The sequence below is a fragment of the Ochotona curzoniae genome, unplaced genomic scaffold, assembly GCF_017591425.1.
Source record: "Ochotona curzoniae isolate NIBS_2020 unplaced genomic scaffold, NIBS_Ocur_1.0 contig_4792, whole genome shotgun sequence".
Taxonomy (NCBI): Eukaryota; Metazoa; Chordata; class Mammalia; order Lagomorpha; family Ochotonidae; genus Ochotona; species Ochotona curzoniae.
The window spans coordinates 3,269,145-3,288,200 of record NW_024466389.1 but is presented as its reverse complement, the minus strand read 5'-3'; the positions used below and the strand labels follow the sequence as shown (position 1 = coordinate 3,288,200).

Genomic DNA, 19,056 nt, shown 5'->3' with positions numbered 1-19,056 from the left:
CCACTGACATTGGTGGTGTCTGCGTATTTTTAGAAATAAGCTGGGTCCAGCATGGTAGCCCAGTGGCTAAAGCCCTGGCCTTGCACATGCAGGAATCCCATATGGGTTTTGGTTCTAATCCCAGTGGCCCTTCTTCCCATCCAGCTCCCTGCTTGCGGCCTGAGAAAGCAATAGAGGACAGCCCAAAGCCTTGAGACTCTGCAGCCATGTGAGAGACCTGGAAGAAGCTCCTGGCTCCTGGCTCCTGGCTTCAGATTGGCTCAGCTTTGCCCATTGCAGTCATTTGGGGAGTGAATCATCAATGGATGAAAGATCTTTCTCTCTGTCTCTCATCCTCTGTGCATATCGGACTTTGCAATAAAAATAAGTCAAGAAAGAAAGAAAGAAAGAAAGAAAGAAAGAAAGAAAGAAAGAAAGAAAGCAAGCAAGCAAGCCAGCCAGCCAGCCAACATTTGGTCCCCCGCCCTTGGGTTCCTAAGTTGTATGCACACATTCAGCAGGCATCTCCCTTGGGAGACAGATAAACACACTTTGAAATGCTCCTCGCCAGTTCTGTCATGGCTCTGAGTCCACAGATTGTCATCAGGAGCACTCATGACAACCGACCCCATTGCCTCCTCAGCAAAGACGTTGTCAGGGTGCAACAAGAACCCTCCAGCATGACCCTGAGTCCACCAGAGATTTGTTTGCTCTGTCAATCGTGTCATATTCCCCATGGGCAGTGCGACTTATGCAACCTGAACTGCACTGGTGGGGGTCTGGCTACTTGAATGTGGTGGAGTGGTCCCAGCAAGCCCCATGTGTCTGGGTCTCTGGCACACCTGCCCACAGAGAGCCCCTGACTAAAGTTTTCCTCAGTGCCCCCTAATGGGGTCCAAGTTGAGGAGATCTCTGATCCACCTGACACGCACAGTGAACCATTCAGGAAGCTCCTAAAAGATTGCAGGTGCCTATACCGCCCTCCCTGACTTACAAAATGACAAGCTTGGTGATTCATCTTCCAAAACCAAGGGACTCTTGCCACAAGAGTGAAAGACTTCCCAGAAATGCCAGCCAGACTCAGTCTCAAGGAAACACATGGCAAACAACTCCAAGGAGGGAAGAGATGGCGCTCTGCACGGTAATACTTCCCCACAGCAAGGAATCTTGCAGGATGTTCTGGCCAAGCTTGCCTCCCTTCCTGCAGTCTGTCTACCCCACAGATTCAGAGACAGACCCCCAGAGGGTTTGAGTGACACGCCCAGTATTCCTTGGCACAGGGCAGAGTCATCCATCCAGAACTTTCCTCATTGCCTGCCTGCCCCCTGTGATGAACCCGTCAGCAACTTCCCATGACCTTGGAGTGGAATCCAACACCTGCCAACAGCTGAGTCCTTCCCCACAGCCTTACTCCCACAACTCCCCTCCCAAGGCACTTGGCTCCAGATCCCTGTCTTTCTGGCCACTGAGAACAGACCAGGAGCCTGCAGCTCAGGCCTCCCCCTAACTCTTCCAGTAGTCGCCCTTGTGCAGGTGGACCTGGGCACTTCAGGGCCACCAAAGTCCAGGGACAGTCACTCTTCTCCATCTGGACATGCATCCTGGGTACTGCACTCTAGCCTTCGCTCTGAGGGCCCTGAGGGACTCACTGCAGACCTCGGCCCTGGCTCCATACCTCCATTGAGCCGGGAGTGTGGAGAAAAACAGAGAATACACCTGCTTTGTGCATCACTGGATCCACGATGCCTAGCAGAGTGTCTGGCACACAGCCAGCATGCATAGAATTATGTTTCTTGAGTGAATGATGGACAGATATGTTAAAGAATCAATCACCAATTGAATGGCAGCAGATCTCCCTCTGTGTCTAACTCCCAAGCACTACAAGGGCACGGGCCTTGGGGTTCCGGGCCACACCTGCTGCGCACCCCATCTGACCCATGGAGTCACAGTCTGAATACACTGTTACCCCACGTCCTGACACCACAGCACACAGCCGGGCCGGATCTGCACACAGCTGAACTCTGTCCACACTGCGTCCTTCGCACAAGCGTCCCGGCTCTGCCCCGGGACGGGCCTGCTCTCTCACTACACCTCAGGTCTGCATCAGTGATAGAGCAGAATTTAGGATTCACCCATTTGCACTCGCAAACAACCTGAGAGCTGGATTTCGACATTTGCAGGCAAACTCTTTAATATTTCAGCTGGAAGCGATAGCCAAGCAGCAACGAGGGACAGCGCTCAATTTTCTTGTATCATGTTGTTCTCTTGGTACCCTTCAAGTCTGCAGCCAAACCATCTGACAAGGCCCAGCCTCGCCGCCTCATGAATACTGAGCTTCTGGTCACGAGCTGGAGCCGCTGCGGGGCCGGTCGGGGAGTCGGAGCCGCAATCTACAGGATGGGTGAATGGGCGTGCTGAGGGAGGCTCCATGTCCCCCAGCCTGGCTGGCTCCCAGGTGGCCCCCGGCCTTCCAACACAAGCCACATGTAGCATGTCCCAGCAGCAAGAGCAAAGGAGTTCCAAAACAAACACATAGAACTAATTTTCAGAATATGTTTCATCCAGCCATTCCATTTAAAGTGTTCTCTCCCTATGTAATCAATTTTTCAAAGGAGTTCTTGAACATGGCTTATATGTATATATATCAAGTCTTTGAATGTGCAGCATGGATTTCTGACACGCAGCATGTAGGTGAGCCACATCCGCAGCCACGGGTGGCTGGGAAGCCGTAGCCCTTCCTCTGGGCAGCTCTGAGGTCTTGCCTGGGCAGGAGGTAGCCCTGGGCCAGAGCCCAGCCCTCACAGTGCCAAGGGGAGGACAGAGGTCTGGGAGCCCACCCGTGGGTCCCCTCTCCAGCCCCACAGATGCTGGTGTCAGCAGAGGAAGCCACAGCTGCCACGGGCACTCTCTCTGGCTGGAATAATTCACTTGTATTTATTTAGCTTTTCATAAACCAAAGTCAAACTTCTTGTGTCCCATTCATCATGAGGAAAGGGTGGTGGGCCCCAGGGGATCCATCCAACACCACACGCACTTTCCATAAATAAAGAAGGAAAACCAGACAACAGAAACCCGTGGTAGTTGTCTCCCTTGTAGATCCATAAGCCAAAATATTGCTAAGGCTTTTTATAAACAAAGATAATGAGTTGTATAATTTATGTAAATTAACTAATGCTGCTGCATTCTCTCAAAGTAACATCAACTGCATTATTTATTTGATGTGTTTTTTTTTTTTTGAAGAAAAAAAATTATTGTAATTGGGTATTATCCCTAACAGGTTTCGCCTATTGTCTTCCTGTTAGTGTGGGCGTTTTGAATTTCTCATGTGGACTCCCGAAGGGTTGGTCATGGCAGAGAGAGGTGCCCTGGGGCAGCCAAGGCCAGGTGCCCTGACCACAGCCACGGTGGCAGGCCCGGCTCAGTAACAGGCATGGGTGATGTCCCACCAGCCCAGGGCACGAGTGGGCCAGCCATCCCTCGCTCTTGCTCCTTTACAACTTCCTTGAAGGATGGACACCAGGTCCAGATAGCATGGGCCCTGTCTGCTGGGGGTCTTGCTATTTTACCCCTGGGGACTTGTCTGAAAAGGAAAGTTTGAGAAACTCTTGATTTCCTGAGCCCCTCCTTGATGCCTGTCCAGGAGACGACAGAGCTGCCCCCGGGCCAGCACTGGTTCAGTCCCCCAAGTTCCCTTTCCCCAGTTCCCGGCAGCCACCCGCCTGTCTGCTGGCATCTAACACGGGTGGAGATGAGGCTGCGATTCTCCATGTTACCATATTAGGAGCACTTAAAATGCATGGAAGGTTAACGAAGCAACATAAATCTAACATGGGTCTAGAAACATGCAGGCCTGGAAATGCTGGTATTGCCTAAGTGCCCACGAGCACGTGTTGGTCTTCAGGACACCTGTGCCCCTCTTCTGATGGGCACGGCGCAGACACGGTGCACTACTGAAGGCACAGGCCCAGAGTTCTGGCCCCGTTGATCGGTAGTGTGGAAAAAGCACTCCTGAAAATCCATGGATTTTTTTGGGGGGGAGCCCCTTGTTGGACAGCGTGGGTCAGGCCAGGAGGGGACCCCCTCCCCCCAGCCTGCCTCATTCTCCCCAAGAGGAGGCTCCCTCCTTACCAGGGAAAAGAAAAAAAACATCTCTGACCAAAGAAAGTGCAGGGTAATTTACGGAATTGATTTCATCTCCCTTAATCATGCAAGAACACTCTCCCCCACCCCCCCGAACGCGCTACGCTCCAGTTTGTGTCCAACACAATGTGCAGACTAATTGAGTGTAAAAAAACGCCACTCCGCATTGTACCCGTCGGAGTGAGCCGAACAATTGCCTTCCCCACCCCGGAGCTGTGTCTCATTTCTGCTTTTGTTATAATTCAGTCCATTCACAATATGTCATTGCAAACACTATTTGCAAAAGAAAGTATAAAAAGAAAACAGATTCTTTATTTCTCGGAGCATTTATTTTCATTTCCCCTCCTCAGCCTCTCCACATTTACACTGTGCTTCCATCTGGAGGGCTGAAAAAAAAAGTTTGAGATGAAGTTGCTCTACATAATGGAGCACACACTCATCTGGTATTTAGCCTGAGCATTTCATTGCCAGGTGTTCTGAAAAGGGAAAAACAAAAATAAGGCCAAAATACTGCGTGGTGTCTTGTTTCCAAACATTTCATATCACGCCTGCGAGCTATTTATTTGCTTGGGAGGGGATCTGCTTCCCCAAGGTTCCCTTCAGCAGCCATGCCCAGTGAACCGGGGTACTGGCACCCACACGGCCCCACTGCCCACGTGTGAAGTGTTGGGAGCCGTGCCTGAAGACCCAGAACTCAGGGCAGCATCCCCTGGGAGGCAGGTCTGACCCCGTGGACTGCTGCACACAGAAAGGCAGACACGTGTGCTGGGGCCGGAGGTGAGGTGTTGGCCCCACAGGAGGAGCACACGCCACACAGCACGGGACAGCGAGGACGCGTTGGCGAAGCTGGGAGTCTGGGGATTTTCCAATTTACTTTCCCGCAGTCTCCCACTGAGAAGATCACAGGCTAGAATATCTGCCTGAGATTATAGAAACGGAGCATTTGAGAACCCGAGCTATCAGACGCCACGGACACCTTTAAAATGTCACTGGGAGGCCAAGGTCACCGGGGAGCCCCGCTGCCCAGTCACAGCTCACCCTCACCAACCCCTCCCGGGCTCCTCCGCGGTGGCAGAGCCTGTGGCCAGCTCGTCTGTCCTCCCCCGGCAGCTCTGAGGAATGGAGGTCACTCCACTCTAGTGACTACTCAGCATTCACTCACACACTCACACAGAAGCCCACCCAGTGCGTGGGCTTCTGTCTGGCCTGTCTCCTGACACAACGGCCATTGCGGAGTGAGCAATGGATGAGATCTCTCTCGTTCTCCTTCCCCGTCTCTGTAATTCTGCAATAAATAAAATCAATCTTGAAAAAAAAAAGGGGGGGGACAGCAGTTAAACCCCTTGCAGCCCATATCACACACAGTCGAACAGGTTGGATGCCCAGGGTAAGCTCCCAGTTCCGGGGTCCTGCGAGGCAGCGCTGACGCCCCAAGCACCTGGCTCCCTGTGCTCGGGGAGACCTGGGCTGTTCCCAGCTCGCTATTTCAGGCCCTAGCCCACAGCCATTTATGGAGTGAACCAGCAGATGGGAGCTCGCTCGCGCTCTGTCATAAAAAAGCGATTAAAGGCTATGGAATTAAAATATATGCTTTTTTTAGTGACAAAAGCTTTGAAATTAATATGTACACAAGGGGTCTTCCAAAAGTTCATGAATGTGTGTATTACGAGAAAATAATCCATTATAGTTTTGCACTAAAATAAACATTTTTTAATAATAATGTTTTTAAGCCCATCCATTTTCTGAAGTACCTCAGACAGCACACTGTTCTCCCATAGAAACTCAGGGAAATTTTTTTAATGATTTATTTATTTGAAAAGCAAGAGTGACAGGCGGAGACAGGCAGATAGAGAGAGAGAGGAGGAAAGAGAGAGGGGAGGGAGAAGAGAGACATGGAGAGAGAAGAGACAAAGAGAACGCCGGGAGCCAGGGACTCCGTGTGGGTCTCCCGTGAGGGCGCAAAGCCCCAAGCACTCGGTCATCTTTGACTGCCCTCCCAGGGAGACGGGAAAAACACGGGTAATTAGAGAACTTTGGAGCCTGGTGGCTGATTTGAGGGTGTGAGTGGCGGATGTGGGGGACCGTCGGCAGGGAGGCCAGCCGCTTGCAGAGGGATTTATGCGTGAACGTCAGGGGTCAGGGCTCTCCACGGAGCAGAAGTTACAGTTCCCTGTGCGCCCCAAGGGGAGGCCTCACGGGGGGGCCCATTCCAGACTCCAACCCACGTTCTTCCTGAGCACCAGCTAGCAGAACCCGTGACTTCCTCTGACTTTTTCACCACTCCCCCCGGGGCTCATTAAGCCACATGGCAGCAGCGGTTCCGTGTATCACATACCACCTGGAATATTTAATAAAATAAATTCTTGATAATCAATTTGCCAAGAGTCAACATCCCTCACACTCGGTAATAAATGTCTGCCTCACACATCCGACAGGAACCTGAACATCAATCGTGGCAGCCGAGATGAAAGAATATTCTCCATGATTCTCTTGCTGTCACGTGTTGACCGAAACCTGGGCCAATACTGCCCAGCCTCTCCCTGGCCACTGTTCCGGTCAGCTGGGGGAGCGACTTCTACTGCAGCCAGCCTGGGCAGTTTCTTTTCTTGCTGCGGTCTGAATGTGCCTCGAGTGTGGCCTCCAAAGTTTTGCACACTGGACGCTCAGTACTCACCGTAACCGTGTTCTGAGGTGGTGGGTGATGGGAGATAATTAGGTCGCAGGCCAGAACCCTGGGAAGGCGATGATGCTGACCTCATGGAGTTCATTGGCTCCTGACACTGGTGTCTACAAAAACAGCCAGTGTGGCCCTGCCTGTCGCTCAGCTTCCGGCTTGCTTCTGCCATCAGGACATCACCCACCATGAGGCCCTACCCAGAGCTGCGTCCTGGAACTTCCAGAACCATCGGTTCAGCAAGCCTCTGCTCTGCGTACAGTCACCCAGCCCCGGCTCCTTGAGAGCAGCACCGGAGAGACCGAGGCATGCTCCCGGCCAAATAAGCAGGTGTTCCTACCTTCCTGACTGGGACACCCCAAGCCCCGGATGTGGCTGGACTCAGCCAGGCACGGGCCACAAGCCAAGCTGTCCTATTAGTCAGGGAAGTGCAGGAGGTGTCACTGGACCTGCCCCTCCCTCTGCATGGTGCCACCGACAGATGCCCCAGGCTGAGGGGATGCCGCACATGTCCCGAAGCCCGCTCTCCAACTGCCCTTTGTGTGGACAAGCTAGAGTGAGAAGTTTGTGTCTACAGTATGTGGAGGTGTTGACCCTAGAAGTAAGAAAAAGCTTTACCCACACCAGATAGGCTGTGAATGAAAACACTGATTTGTTGTTAAGATGTAAGTTGAATGTGAATGCCAGCAGGGGTTTGGAACAAGTCCTTGGTCACCCCCACGAACTCCCACCTATGCCCACAGTACCCACTCCTTGTAGACTGCTGCTGCTGGGGTTAGTGCTACAGCTCAACTGGCTAATTCTCTACCTGCAAGTGCCAGCATTCCGTAGGGGTGCCAGTTCATGTCCCAACCATTCCACTTCCAATCCAGCTGCCTGTTTATGGCCCAGGAAAGCAGAAGAGGATGGCCCAAGGCATCCACATGGGAGACCTGGAAGAAGCTCCTGGCTCCCGGTTTCAGATCAGCTCAGCTCAGCTCAGCTCAGCTCTGGTCATTGCAGTCATTTGGGGAGTGAATCAGTGGATGGAAGATCTTTCTCTTTTTGTCTCTACTCCTCTGTGTAAATCTGCCATTCAAATAAAAATCAGTAAGTCTGAAAGAAACAAAGAAAAGAAAGAAAAGAAAAGAAAAAAGGAAAAGAAAAGAAAAGAAAAGAAAAGAAAAGAAAAGAAAAGAAAAGAAAAGCAAAAAGAAAGAAGCTGCCTCCACCTTTAGAATAGAGGTGGCTGACCACGTGGTCAAAGCTGGCTCTTGATCTGTTTTTTATTAATACAGTTTTACTGTTTACAGCCGTGTGCCACTCTTCACCTGCCATCCATGGCTGCTTTCACACTTCATTGTCGGAGTTAAAGCGCACATGCCAGCCCTTCAGGCTCACAAACACTGCATGGTCCTTCCTAGAACACATGCATTCACCCAGGACTGCTGTGGGTGCCACGCCCTGGGTGCTGCAGCGCCCTGCCGACACTCCTGGGAAGAGGCAGAAGGTGGTCCAAGGACTTGAGTCCTTGCGCATGGGAGACCCAGCTGCAGCCCTTTGGGAAGTGATTCAGCAACGAAAAATCTCTCTCTCCCCTCTTCAAACAAATGGGCATCCCATGTACTTCCAGCACCGTGTGCAGCACAGGGCGGGGTGGGGAGCAAGTGGGCAAGATTCAGAGGTGAGCCAGGGCTCTCTGCCTGGAAACAGAGGGCTGTGGATTAGCTGTGCATGGCCAGTGTGTTCTTGGCAGTCTGACACCTGCCAGACGCCAGCCTTGGCTGCCCACGACAGAATAAGAAAGGACAGGCTCCACTCACTGGTTCGGGGAGGTTTTTAAGAGGTGCTGGGAGCTGAGTAATGACGTGCCAGGCCAACTCGTGAAATTTGCTTTCCAACTTTTTTTTTTTCCTCCTTGAGATGAAAACAAAAAGCACAAACAAAAAGCTGCCTGCTGGGGAGGGTGGGCACGGGGGCAAGACCCAGCCCGCATCCAGAGGGCAGCAAGTGTCATGACTGCTCAGCTCAGTGCCCGTGAGTGGCTCACAGGTGCATGGGCTCCCAGCAACACGTGGGCTTCTGGCCGCTGGCCAGCAGGGCAGGAGGAGGGTCAGTGAGTCTACGTTAATTGGCTCCCCGAGGATGCTAATCAGGCCCATCCATGGCCCAGGCGTTGCAGGGACCTCCTCTAACAGGAAGTGAGGCCCCCCAGAGCCACGTGGCAATGCGTGACATTTGAATTGATTGCAGGAAGGGAAGGTCATTGAAACAGCAAGGCTGTGCCCTGGAACCACCTGCTTCCCACCCCAAGTTCCAGCATGGCAAGCAAGGGAGAGGGCCCCAGGGAGCTCAGGAACTGGAAACCCCCAAAGCCACACCAGAAAAACAGTGGACAGGAGGCAGCCAGCAGCAAAGCCTGTGCAGCCGGGGCAACTGTGTGCACGGCCGTTCCCCGCAGGACGGTTAGCAGCGTTTCTCGCCCCGCCTCCTACTCAAACAGCTCCCTGTGTGACCTCTGCCTTCTCCCCACGTCTCTCACTGCAGCGGGAAGTCTCTCCTCTACCAGTAACAACTTCACATCCACGGAAATGCATGTGACAGGGAGCTGTAGCTGGCCCCACGTGGACCCAAGCTGGTGGGCGTGAACTTCGCCAGCAGTGTTAGGGGACTGGGGCAATGCAGAGATCAATATTTTACGACTCTGTCAAATGAAGGCCAGAGCTATCCTTTAATCCAGCACAAACAGCCATGGCTGGGCATTCAGCAAGGAGAGAGCACAGGCTTCTGACCCATCGAGGCTCCTGCAGGTAGCTGCAAATGATGCTCACCCACGCCAGGTGCTGTGGCCGGGGACACACCAACCCGGCGCCTGCTCGACAGTGGGATTCAAGGCTTGGTGTTGTAATTGAATATGCTAAAATCTCCTTTCATGTCCTGGTGGGCTAATCTGCCACGATGTTAAGAGACTGTTATGATAATAATTAAATACAAGCTCAGCATATCAAGTGGATATTCCGTGGATCTACCTTCAGCTGGGAGTTCCTCACTTAATAAGACTCAAATCAAGTTTAAAAGGGGAAATTACACGATATTTTACCTCCTGCCACACACAAGGCATGCGGGAGCTACGGACCTCCTTCCTCCAAGGACTTTCCGGGCCTGCCTTCTGCTTGCAGGCGTCTCTCTCTGGGAAATAGCTTGCCGACAGACACACCTGGCTGTCAGGAAGGCCAGTGCCCGGGCAGACAGCGAGGGGGAAGATCCTGGCCTGGCTGACCTTGGGCTCAGGGACAAGCAGCCACAAGTGTCCCATCCACTTTCCCAGCAAAGGCCAGGCCTCTCAGCCGGCCACCCCTTTCTGGCTCCTGACTCTGTGATGGGAGGGTCAGGCATCCCAGCACACACACCTCTGCCAGCAAAGGTGCAAGGAGGCTGCTCTGAATGGACGCCCACAGCAACCCTGGGCCACACTGTGGCACAAAGAAGTCTCAAATGACTGCCTGAGCCATCTTTGTACTTGAAAGGATCTGAAAGTCCCATACTCACTCTTGTGTGTGTGTGTGGGGGGGGGGGGTGTATGTGTGTGGGTGTGTGTACTTGTGTGCTTGCTGAGCGCAAGTGTGAAGCATGTCCTGGGAGCATAGGCACTTTGGTGTTAGGACCCACTTGGGAGTGAACAGACACCTGGTCACCTCTGCCGTTCACTTGGGAACACAGAAGCTTCTGGAAGGACTTGGACACAGAGTGCTCTGGACATCTGGGTCCTGATTCCAACCCCTGAAGCAGACAGTGGACAGCAAGGGTCTTGCTGGTGCTGTTTCTTATGGTCCCCGGGGGAAATGAGGACAAGAAAGCCATGACCAGCAGTGACACAGCCAATCACCGGACAAGAGGATGCGGCTCGGGTACGGCCAGGTACGCAGTGCGAGTCTAGCAGGCCATCTTGGGCAAGAGGCGACAGGCTGGACGCTGCACCCCCCTGGACTTCCTGTGTGCAACACCAGTGCCCAGGGTGGTGGCATTTGAGGGCGGGGCGTTGGGGAGGCCACCAAGCAGGAGGGCTAGGCTCCCAAGTGGGATGCGTGTCCTCACACAAGGGACTCTGGAGAGCCCCCAGCCGCTTTCCAGCACACAAACACATGGTGAGAACGCATCGGTCTGCCACTGTGGGCCCTCACCGACACCGCCTCTGCCTGCACCTGCATCTCAGGGCCTCAACTCACACATCCAAAGACCAAGGCAGAAGAGGACCCTTCCCCGTCCATCGGGGCTCCACGCTCCTCCAGACATGGCTAACATCACCTTATTTATCAATGAGAATTTGTATTACGTGGACGCGCTCCTACGAATGCTGTGGATTCAGGATGCAGAGTGGTAACAGGCAAGGGAGCTTTAACTCACTCATGAGGCAGCAGAACGCCGCCCAGGACTCAGGTTAGCGGGCAGCCGAGAGCTGTACTGCAGGCTTCCCGGACCCACTGGCTCACCCGGACACTTGAACCAGCCATGCCAAGCTCCAGACGGGCAGTGGTCTTGGAGCTGAAGACCAGGGTCTGACTTTGGATAAAAAGTTTGCCACTGCTGAATCCCAGCTGTGGGACTGGGGTGAACCTCGAACAAGGCTGAAGCAGAACAAGCATTTAATCCTTCGGCGGATGTCCTTGTCCAGAGCGAGGGCCCACACAGGGTCATGCAAACACTCTCAAGCTTTGATTCGTAAGCTGTTTTTTTTTTTTTTAAGGTTTGTTTTATTTGGAAGGCAGAGTTACAGAGAAAGTGGGAGAGACAGAGATCTTCCATCTGTTGGTTTTCTCTCCCCCAAGACAGCTGCCAGGGTCAGGGTTGGGCCAGGCCAAAACCAGGAGCCAGGAGTTGCTTCTGGGTCTACCATGTGGGTAGCAGCAGCCCAGGTGTTTGGGCCAACTTGTGCTGAGCAGGGAGCTGGATAGGAAGTGGAGTAGCCAGGACCTGAACTGACGCCCCCTGGAGGATGGCAATATTGCAGACTGCAGCTTTGCATACTATACCACAGCACCGGCTCCTGGAAGTTGGCCGCTTTCACAAGTGCTATGTCCTACTGGAAGGGGGAGCTTGCGTCTGTCAGTGCCGGTCGGTGGGGGGCTCTGTCCTGCGCATCTCTGCATATTCTGCGTGGATCAGGCAGCTCGGCTCCTGAGCACCTAGACGGGCTGTTCAGGCTTCAGAAAAACGCTGGCTCGCAGCGTCGCCCTGCGGAGCTGGACGAAGCCGAGGCAAAGGTCGGGGAAGCACTTGCAGGCAAGGACTGGGGAGAGGAGAAGCGGGGGCACCTGCAGGGGTCAGAGGTCGGCATGGGGGGTGGCGGCCTAGGAGCAGATGTGGCAGAAACCAGATACTGCAGGAGAAAGCTGCCGGATCCAGCCTGGAGGGGACTCGGTGAGGTTGCAGACCCCAGACGCTTCACCCTCCCCTGAGCAGGGACACACGGCCCTGCCTGCACCCCACAGACATACTTGTCCTCTGTGTGCTTCTGCAGTCAGGCCATATCATCAGCCCCGTCCTCCTCCTTATCTATTCATGGTTGTTTCTCAAACTTGATTTGGGCACCAGACATGTTTGTAGCTGGCTATTTAAAACATTTTTCCATCAGCGGCAGGCAAGCTACCTATTAATCTTACGGCTGCAAGCGGAGCTGAAATGATCTGGCATTGCCACAAGGCAGAGAGTTATTTCATGCCCTGTTAATTCCTAATGCAGTAACTACAATATCATCCCCACTTTTAAAAAACATGCTTAAAAAAAAAAAGGAAAACAGAAAAAAAGAAGATGTGGTCCAACATTAGAAGTGGCCTCACTTGTAATGAGGCCATGCCTGGAAGCAACCTCAGGCTTCCAGCTGGAAGGAGCCATCAAAAGGTCAGCAAAGTAAAACTCCTTCTTGGTGTCTGCAAATTGCCATTGGAGAGGATGGGACAGTTTACAGCCTGGGGAGCATCCAGGCTGGGGTTTCCTCCCAGCACAGAGCAGGCTGAGTCCGGGTCAGAGTGGCTGAGGACAGCCACAGCACCAGGACCGTCTCTGGTCACCTGCTGCCCACGGTCATGTAAGCTGTTGGTCAGCAGGCTCAACCACTTGTCACTTCCCATTCCCGCCTGTGATCTAGCTGGCTCCCAGCACACCCTCCCGCCTTCCAGCTAAGCCAGCCTTAGGTGCCTGGTCTCCTCCCACAGCTTCACAACCTGCATTTGAGGTGCACGCATGATTCCTTGCCTCACTGTGGGACTAGAGACCACGTGTTCTTTTTTGCACCCCAGCATCCCCGTGCCCCGCAATGGCGTTGGGGACAACAGTAACTGGCGGAGCCCACTCGGACAGACTGGAGCCAAAGGATCTAGAGATCAACTCCGTGTGTATGGAGCAACAGGTGCAGAAGCAGTGGTGGGAGCTTCAGCACCCACAAGTCTGGCTCGGGTCCCAACTCTCACTGCTCCTGAAGGATGCTCTCTGAGGTTCAGCCCTCTTCTCCTTAAGATGGGTCTAGTAGGGGCCGCATGGTGGTGAATCAGCCTACACTGCTACAGGCACCACCAGCACCCCGTATCAGAGCTCCAGTTTGAGTCCCGGCTGCTCTGCGTCTGACCCAGCTCCTGGCCCCAGTGTCTGGGGACTTGGATGATGCCCCGGGCTCCTGGCTTTGGACAGGACTAGCAGGGGTGATTTTAGTTGTCTGGGGAATGAAACAGCAATGGGATACTCTGTTTCCATGTCACTCTCCCCCCCCCCCCCACTACCACAGTCTCCATTTCACATAAATAAATCTTAAAAATAACTAAATAGAAGCGAGGGGTCTAATATGTCTTCAGCTAGATGCTTTCCTGAGGATCGGTGGGCGGGGCTTCCTGGGACACTGGAGATCTGGAAGCCTGGGCCTGTGCCTGACTTGGGGACCCAGTGGTGAATGAGAGGGCTGGCCTGTCTGTGATTAGATTACCAGCCCTGCAAGCTTCCAGGACCTGAGAGTGGGTCGTGAGCCCAGAAGGAATGTGTGAGCAAGCCCCAGGGTGCAGTCTAGGTGCAGGCTGACCCACGAGGGGGTCTTCAGAGCTGGCGTAGCCAGTGATGCGCTAAGTCGTGGATCTCAGTGTGGTTTCAAGCTTTGAGCCCAGGGGGCTGGCTCCTTGCCATCCCACCCCTGTGCAGAAAGCAGCACCCTCACGCCAGGATGGGGAGTCCACCAAGGCAGGAGCCTAACAGGGGAGGACCCAGGGTGACTGGCCTGGCTACCTGCTCTCCCTGAATGAGGCCAATGGGATCCCAGCCCCAGGCCAGGCGTGGTGGTGACCCAGGAGACAGAGTCCAAGGGCTGGAGTCTGCCTGTAAAATCCCATTAATGTGAGAAAGTGCTTGACCCTGCTACTCATTAAGAAAAACTCAAGAGTGTCATAACACGGCCCCCTTCCCCATCTCCCATCTGTAAGCGTCATGGAGACCCACAGCTGGTACAGCCACTTAGCAGTGGTGTGGCAGCGACTCAGGAGACAAAGAGGGCGACCTGGCATGAGGAGACATGTGCAAGGCTGTCCAGGAAAGCTCGTGACACTACAATAGCGGAAGGAATGAGAAAGTCCCCATGTGGACTCGTATAGGACAGGTAAGAAGGCCGGGGCAGTCGGGGACAGGGCAGCAAGGAGGTCCACATGCGACATGGACACAGCTTGAAAGACAAGAGCCAGAGGAAAGGGCAGCCACGGGGTGAGTGAACCCAGGGTGCTGGCTTCCCCTGCCCTGGTCCCCCCGCACAGAGCATGGATGCCACAAATGAATGACTCTGAACTCCGTTTTCCTCAAGGCTCTGGATGTTTCTGGACACTGTGTGTGAGCACAGTTGCCTCTCACCTTGACCATGAACTAGAGGAGCAGAGGACACAGCTCCAGTTTCCTCTGTAGACACCACGGGGCCTGGCACCGAGTAGGCACGGAGTCAGGATCCGGGAGACTCTGGGAGAGGCCGCCACACCACAAGTCACCTTCACTGTGACCACGCCCCCCTCCTACAGCCTGTGTCTCCGAGCCCACCTCCCACGGCTGCTTCCCCACAGTCACGGCCACTCCCGCTGGGAAGCCCCACAGGCGTTGCTCCCCTGAGTTCCAAGGAGCCAGTTTGTGGTATGCAATCGGAGAGACACATGCACACACTCCAGGAGGCTCCCCAGAGCAGCTCTACTCGGCAAGAACCCTGTCACAGTGCCAGGGAAGACAACGAAGTCCACCCGCCCTGGGCTTCCGCGCTGCTGCTGGGCACTGCGGACAAGGTCCACCTGCTGGCAAAGCAACCCTGCCTGGGTACTGCGGGGGAGCTGCCCCCGGGGGTGGAGCCCGCCTGCTGCAAGGCTGTCGGTGCCCCTGGGGGCTCCCTCCCTGCGGCCTCTCTCCTTTTGCTCCATCATGAGGAATGAAGGCCGTCTCTGCCTTAGCCAAGCCTGCCTCCCGTGGACAGTGGCTAATGGATTTCCACAGTGTCGGCCCCGGCCTCCTGGCTGGGCCTGGAGCTGCCTGTTTGCGTAATCTGCGCGTTAATGTTCCGTGCAGCCAATTAGACCACGCTGTGCCAGAGCCGAGCGCAGGAGAGGGCGAGGAACGGGAATTTCTCGGATCGGGGCTTTGCTTTGTTCATCATCATAAAGCAGTGTTATTACGCATTTAAAAAAAAAAAAAACCTCATAAAGCAAAAGTTATTTCTCTCTGTGGGGTAATAGACAAGAAGCCATTTGATGCTATTTTTAACAGTCATCAAAGCACATGATCAGTACACAATAAACCGTTACGACAAAGTCACAGCATGTTAGCATGGAAGGGTGACCCCCAGAGTGGAAGTAGGTGACCCTCCCAGCCGGACGCCTCAAGGCGCCAGAATATCTCCCTCTAGCCATGGGGAGAAAGATGGGCCTCTGGGATCCTGGTGTCCCCCCGCAGCCCGAGTCACCTTCCTCACAAGGTGAGTGCACGCCAACTCCCAGGCTGACGACCCACCGCCAGTCCTCGCCCTCTCCTTCTGTGGCTGGCCGAGAGACACGGCCCCCCAGTACTCGTGGAGACAGGAGTGAGGGCTGTCCATGCTGAGGGGCCCTGGGGATTGGAATGACAGCTGGGAACCCAGCATGCACCCCATCTTCTCCCAGGGGCCCAGAGCCAGAGCTTGCGCCAGACATGTCTGCAGCCTCAGCCCTGCGAGAACCTCACACACCGTGACTCACCCCACCCCTGCACGGTCCCCATCAGCTCCAACCTCCGTGCAAGTGACACACAGGAGGGGACGGAGGGAGTGAACCTGGCCTGGGGAGCAGGGGAATCCACAGAGACCTGCAGGGCACCTGGCAAGGACACACTTTGTCGCACCACCTCCCCGCTTCCTGGCACCCGCAGGCCCTTCTGCACCAAGCACGGCAACCTTGCAAGACCGCATCCGTCCACCAGAGGTGCTGGGACAACAAGAGGGGCTGTGACACCCATTTTCATAGACAAAGCCAGACAACCAGGATCAGGAGCCAGCTGCCCGTGGTGCCCCAGGACCCAGGACCAGGAGCCAGCTGCCCGTGGCGCCCCAGGACTTGCAGTGATGCCATCCTCCATTGGCCCAGAGGCTGACTGGCGGGCTGGGAGACGCTCGCCTGCTCTTACCTCAACCCCCTGGACCTTCAGCTTCATATGGTCCTCGCGAGTCGTCTTCCCGTCTTTCCTCTTCTTCCAGCAGTACCCATCTTTCCTGTACTTCACTTTCTTCCTGTTGTAGAGGATCATCGAGCCATTCTGGGGTCTGCGAGCGACAAACAAGCACGTTAACAAGAGGCCCGAACAGAAGGAAGATTGATGGAGAGGGGTGCGCTGGGACCGGTGTGCGCCTCTACCAAAAAAGCAACACTCCACGTTTGCTGGGACGCAATTTTTCACCTTTTATTGCTGCTCTCTGGATTAGCCATGTTTTATAGCCAGCCAAAATTTGCTTGCGGATTTGGTACCTAATGAATTAAATGTGTCAATGACAGGCTTAGAAAACATCCCTTAGTGATTTCTACAAACTGATCAGGATATACAGCGTGGGGGCCTGAGCCCGGTGCGGAAAGCAGGCAAAGCTGAGAGAGAGAGGAAAGCAAAAAGAGCCGGGGCCTCACGGCAGCCGGCAATATCTTATCTCACGTAGAAGGATTTTCCACACATCTTTTAATCCATCACCCGGCATTAGGAAATAAATAAGTTGAACGCAGACGGCAGATGACTGTGTTAAGAACGGACCAATGGAAGAGCCGGTCGCCAGGGCCAAATACTTTTGATTCATTGCCTGAGTTTAGATGATGGCTGGATACAAAAGAGCGTCCACAGCCCTTCTTCCGCAGCAAGCTAAGTACCTGCTTCTTTCCCATTTGGGCTTCAGCTGTCAGAGGCCTCAGACACAGCCGGGAAAATTCATCTATCCAGTCCCCAGGCTGAGCATCTTAGGAAAATTGTTTCCTGCTTGCTAAAGGCTACAGGGAAGGAGAGGATGGCCATCCTTCCACCATTTACGAAAGGACAAACCATCAGAAAGGGTTTTCTTCCAGTAAGGAGGCCTGTAGCAGCCAGGGAGAGCAGAGGGTTCTGATCTGCACATCTGTAGTTGCAGCGGACACTTCTGGAATACCAAGGAGACCCGAAGCCAGGGCCTTCTGGCCACTGAGGACAAGTGCAAGGCAAAGCTGCTGCAAGCTCAGCAAATGCCTTCCAGGGAGACCCCCGGCAGCCAGCAGCACGTGATGAAGGCCAGCTCTGGGCACAGGGAAAGCCAGGGGCTCTGTACCCATGAGGCTGGCAGATCTCATCCGAGGAAGGTGAGAGAGTACTCAGTACAAATAAGGCCACACTGGGAGGCTTCCATGATGCTGGGTGTGCAGGCATACGCCAACCCTCCTCCCACGGCAGCCAGGGCCTCCAGCCACCGGCCCCTCCATCCTCTGAATGAGAGGCCATTTCACCACGGGACACTGGCTGTTGATGACTCAATGCTGAACTGTCTGGAGGAGCAAAGCCAATGCGCCAGGAGGACTGCAGCTCATTGTCCCCACCCCACCCAGGGCGAGGTCACTGCACTGCAGAGCAGTGACTAAACAGCAGTTATGTTGGAAATTAGAGATTTTGGACAATGCCAGCACTTCATTGTCTCCTGGGCATAGTGCAGGCGGTGTGTGTCAACACTGCTTTCTCCCCATTTCTGCTCTGACTGGACCAATCGGGAACAGCCATGCATGGTGTCACACTGCTGTCACTGACGCTGTCAGCATGGCACTCAGCAGGTGGCACAAAACACCCCCTGGTTCACTCCCATCTCCAAATGGCAGGGGACTTGGGGAGGGGGCACAGCAGAACGCCTCCCCCAAGCTTCAGAGTATGTCCAGCCCTCCCAATCTCTGAACAACCCCTCGGGAACGCTCAAGGTCCGACTAATGGGCTCCGAGCCCACCTTGTTTTCCCCAGAGAGGAGTGAAGACCTCATGAGAGTGTTGCAAAACTCTCCTGGCCCAAGAAGAGGCCCCAAGAGAACCTCGGGGAAACCTTCAGAGACCCTAGAGCAGCAGGATGGAGGGACATCAAGGAGAAGACCTGGAGCCCAGGGAGCTTCATCCCAAGCAGGGAGGCTGTGGACCAGGCGACCCTTGTATCCAACCTGTGAGGCTCATGGCAACAGAGCGAAGCCAGCAGGACGATGGGCGCTCAGCAGGCGTCACCACAGCAAAGCAGCCGCAGGGGGGCTAAGACCCGGATGGACAGGCAGGGATGTGAACACGGATGAAAAACTGCAAGACCACAGATGCCATAGATACCGCAGGGAAAAAGAAATTTCCAAAACCTAAAGATGAAAGTTATAGATATCTTCTAAAGGACAAAGAGCAGTAAATTTTGATGAATAGAAAGACATGTCTAGGTAAGGAAGAGTTAAGATTCCAAAACCATGCCACAAATAGTCAGGTAAATTCATCTGAAGAGAGTGAGGTGTAAGGACTGTTAATACCACCAGCTATTAACACAGCCATAAATCTCTAATATTTACCTGTTCATCTGAAGGCAGAGCTACAGAGAGAATCTTCATCCATAAGTTCACTCCTAAAATGGCCACAGTGGCCGAGACAGAGCCAGGATGAAGCCAGGAGCTTCAAGCAGGGGCCCAAGGACTTGGATCAACTTCTGCTGCCCTCCCAGGCCATTGGCAGGGAGCTGGATCAGAAGTGGAGCAGCTGCGACTTGAACCCAGCCCATATGGGATGCTAAGGCAG

At 54.1% G+C, this 19,056-nt stretch overlaps 1 protein-coding gene across 1 annotated transcript in view; it reads right to left on the bottom strand.

The window, feature by feature from the left end:
- The window catches only part of CAMTA1 (calmodulin binding transcription activator 1), a 698,792-nt gene that overhangs the window by 311,851 nt on the left and 367,885 nt on the right, over positions 1–19,056 (bottom strand). Inside the window, exon 5 of the mRNA XM_040987850.1 lies at positions 16,433–16,568. Within this exon, the coding sequence (XP_040843784.1) occupies positions 16,433–16,568 (136 nt within the window). The remainder of the gene's footprint in view (positions 1–16,432; positions 16,569–19,056) is intronic.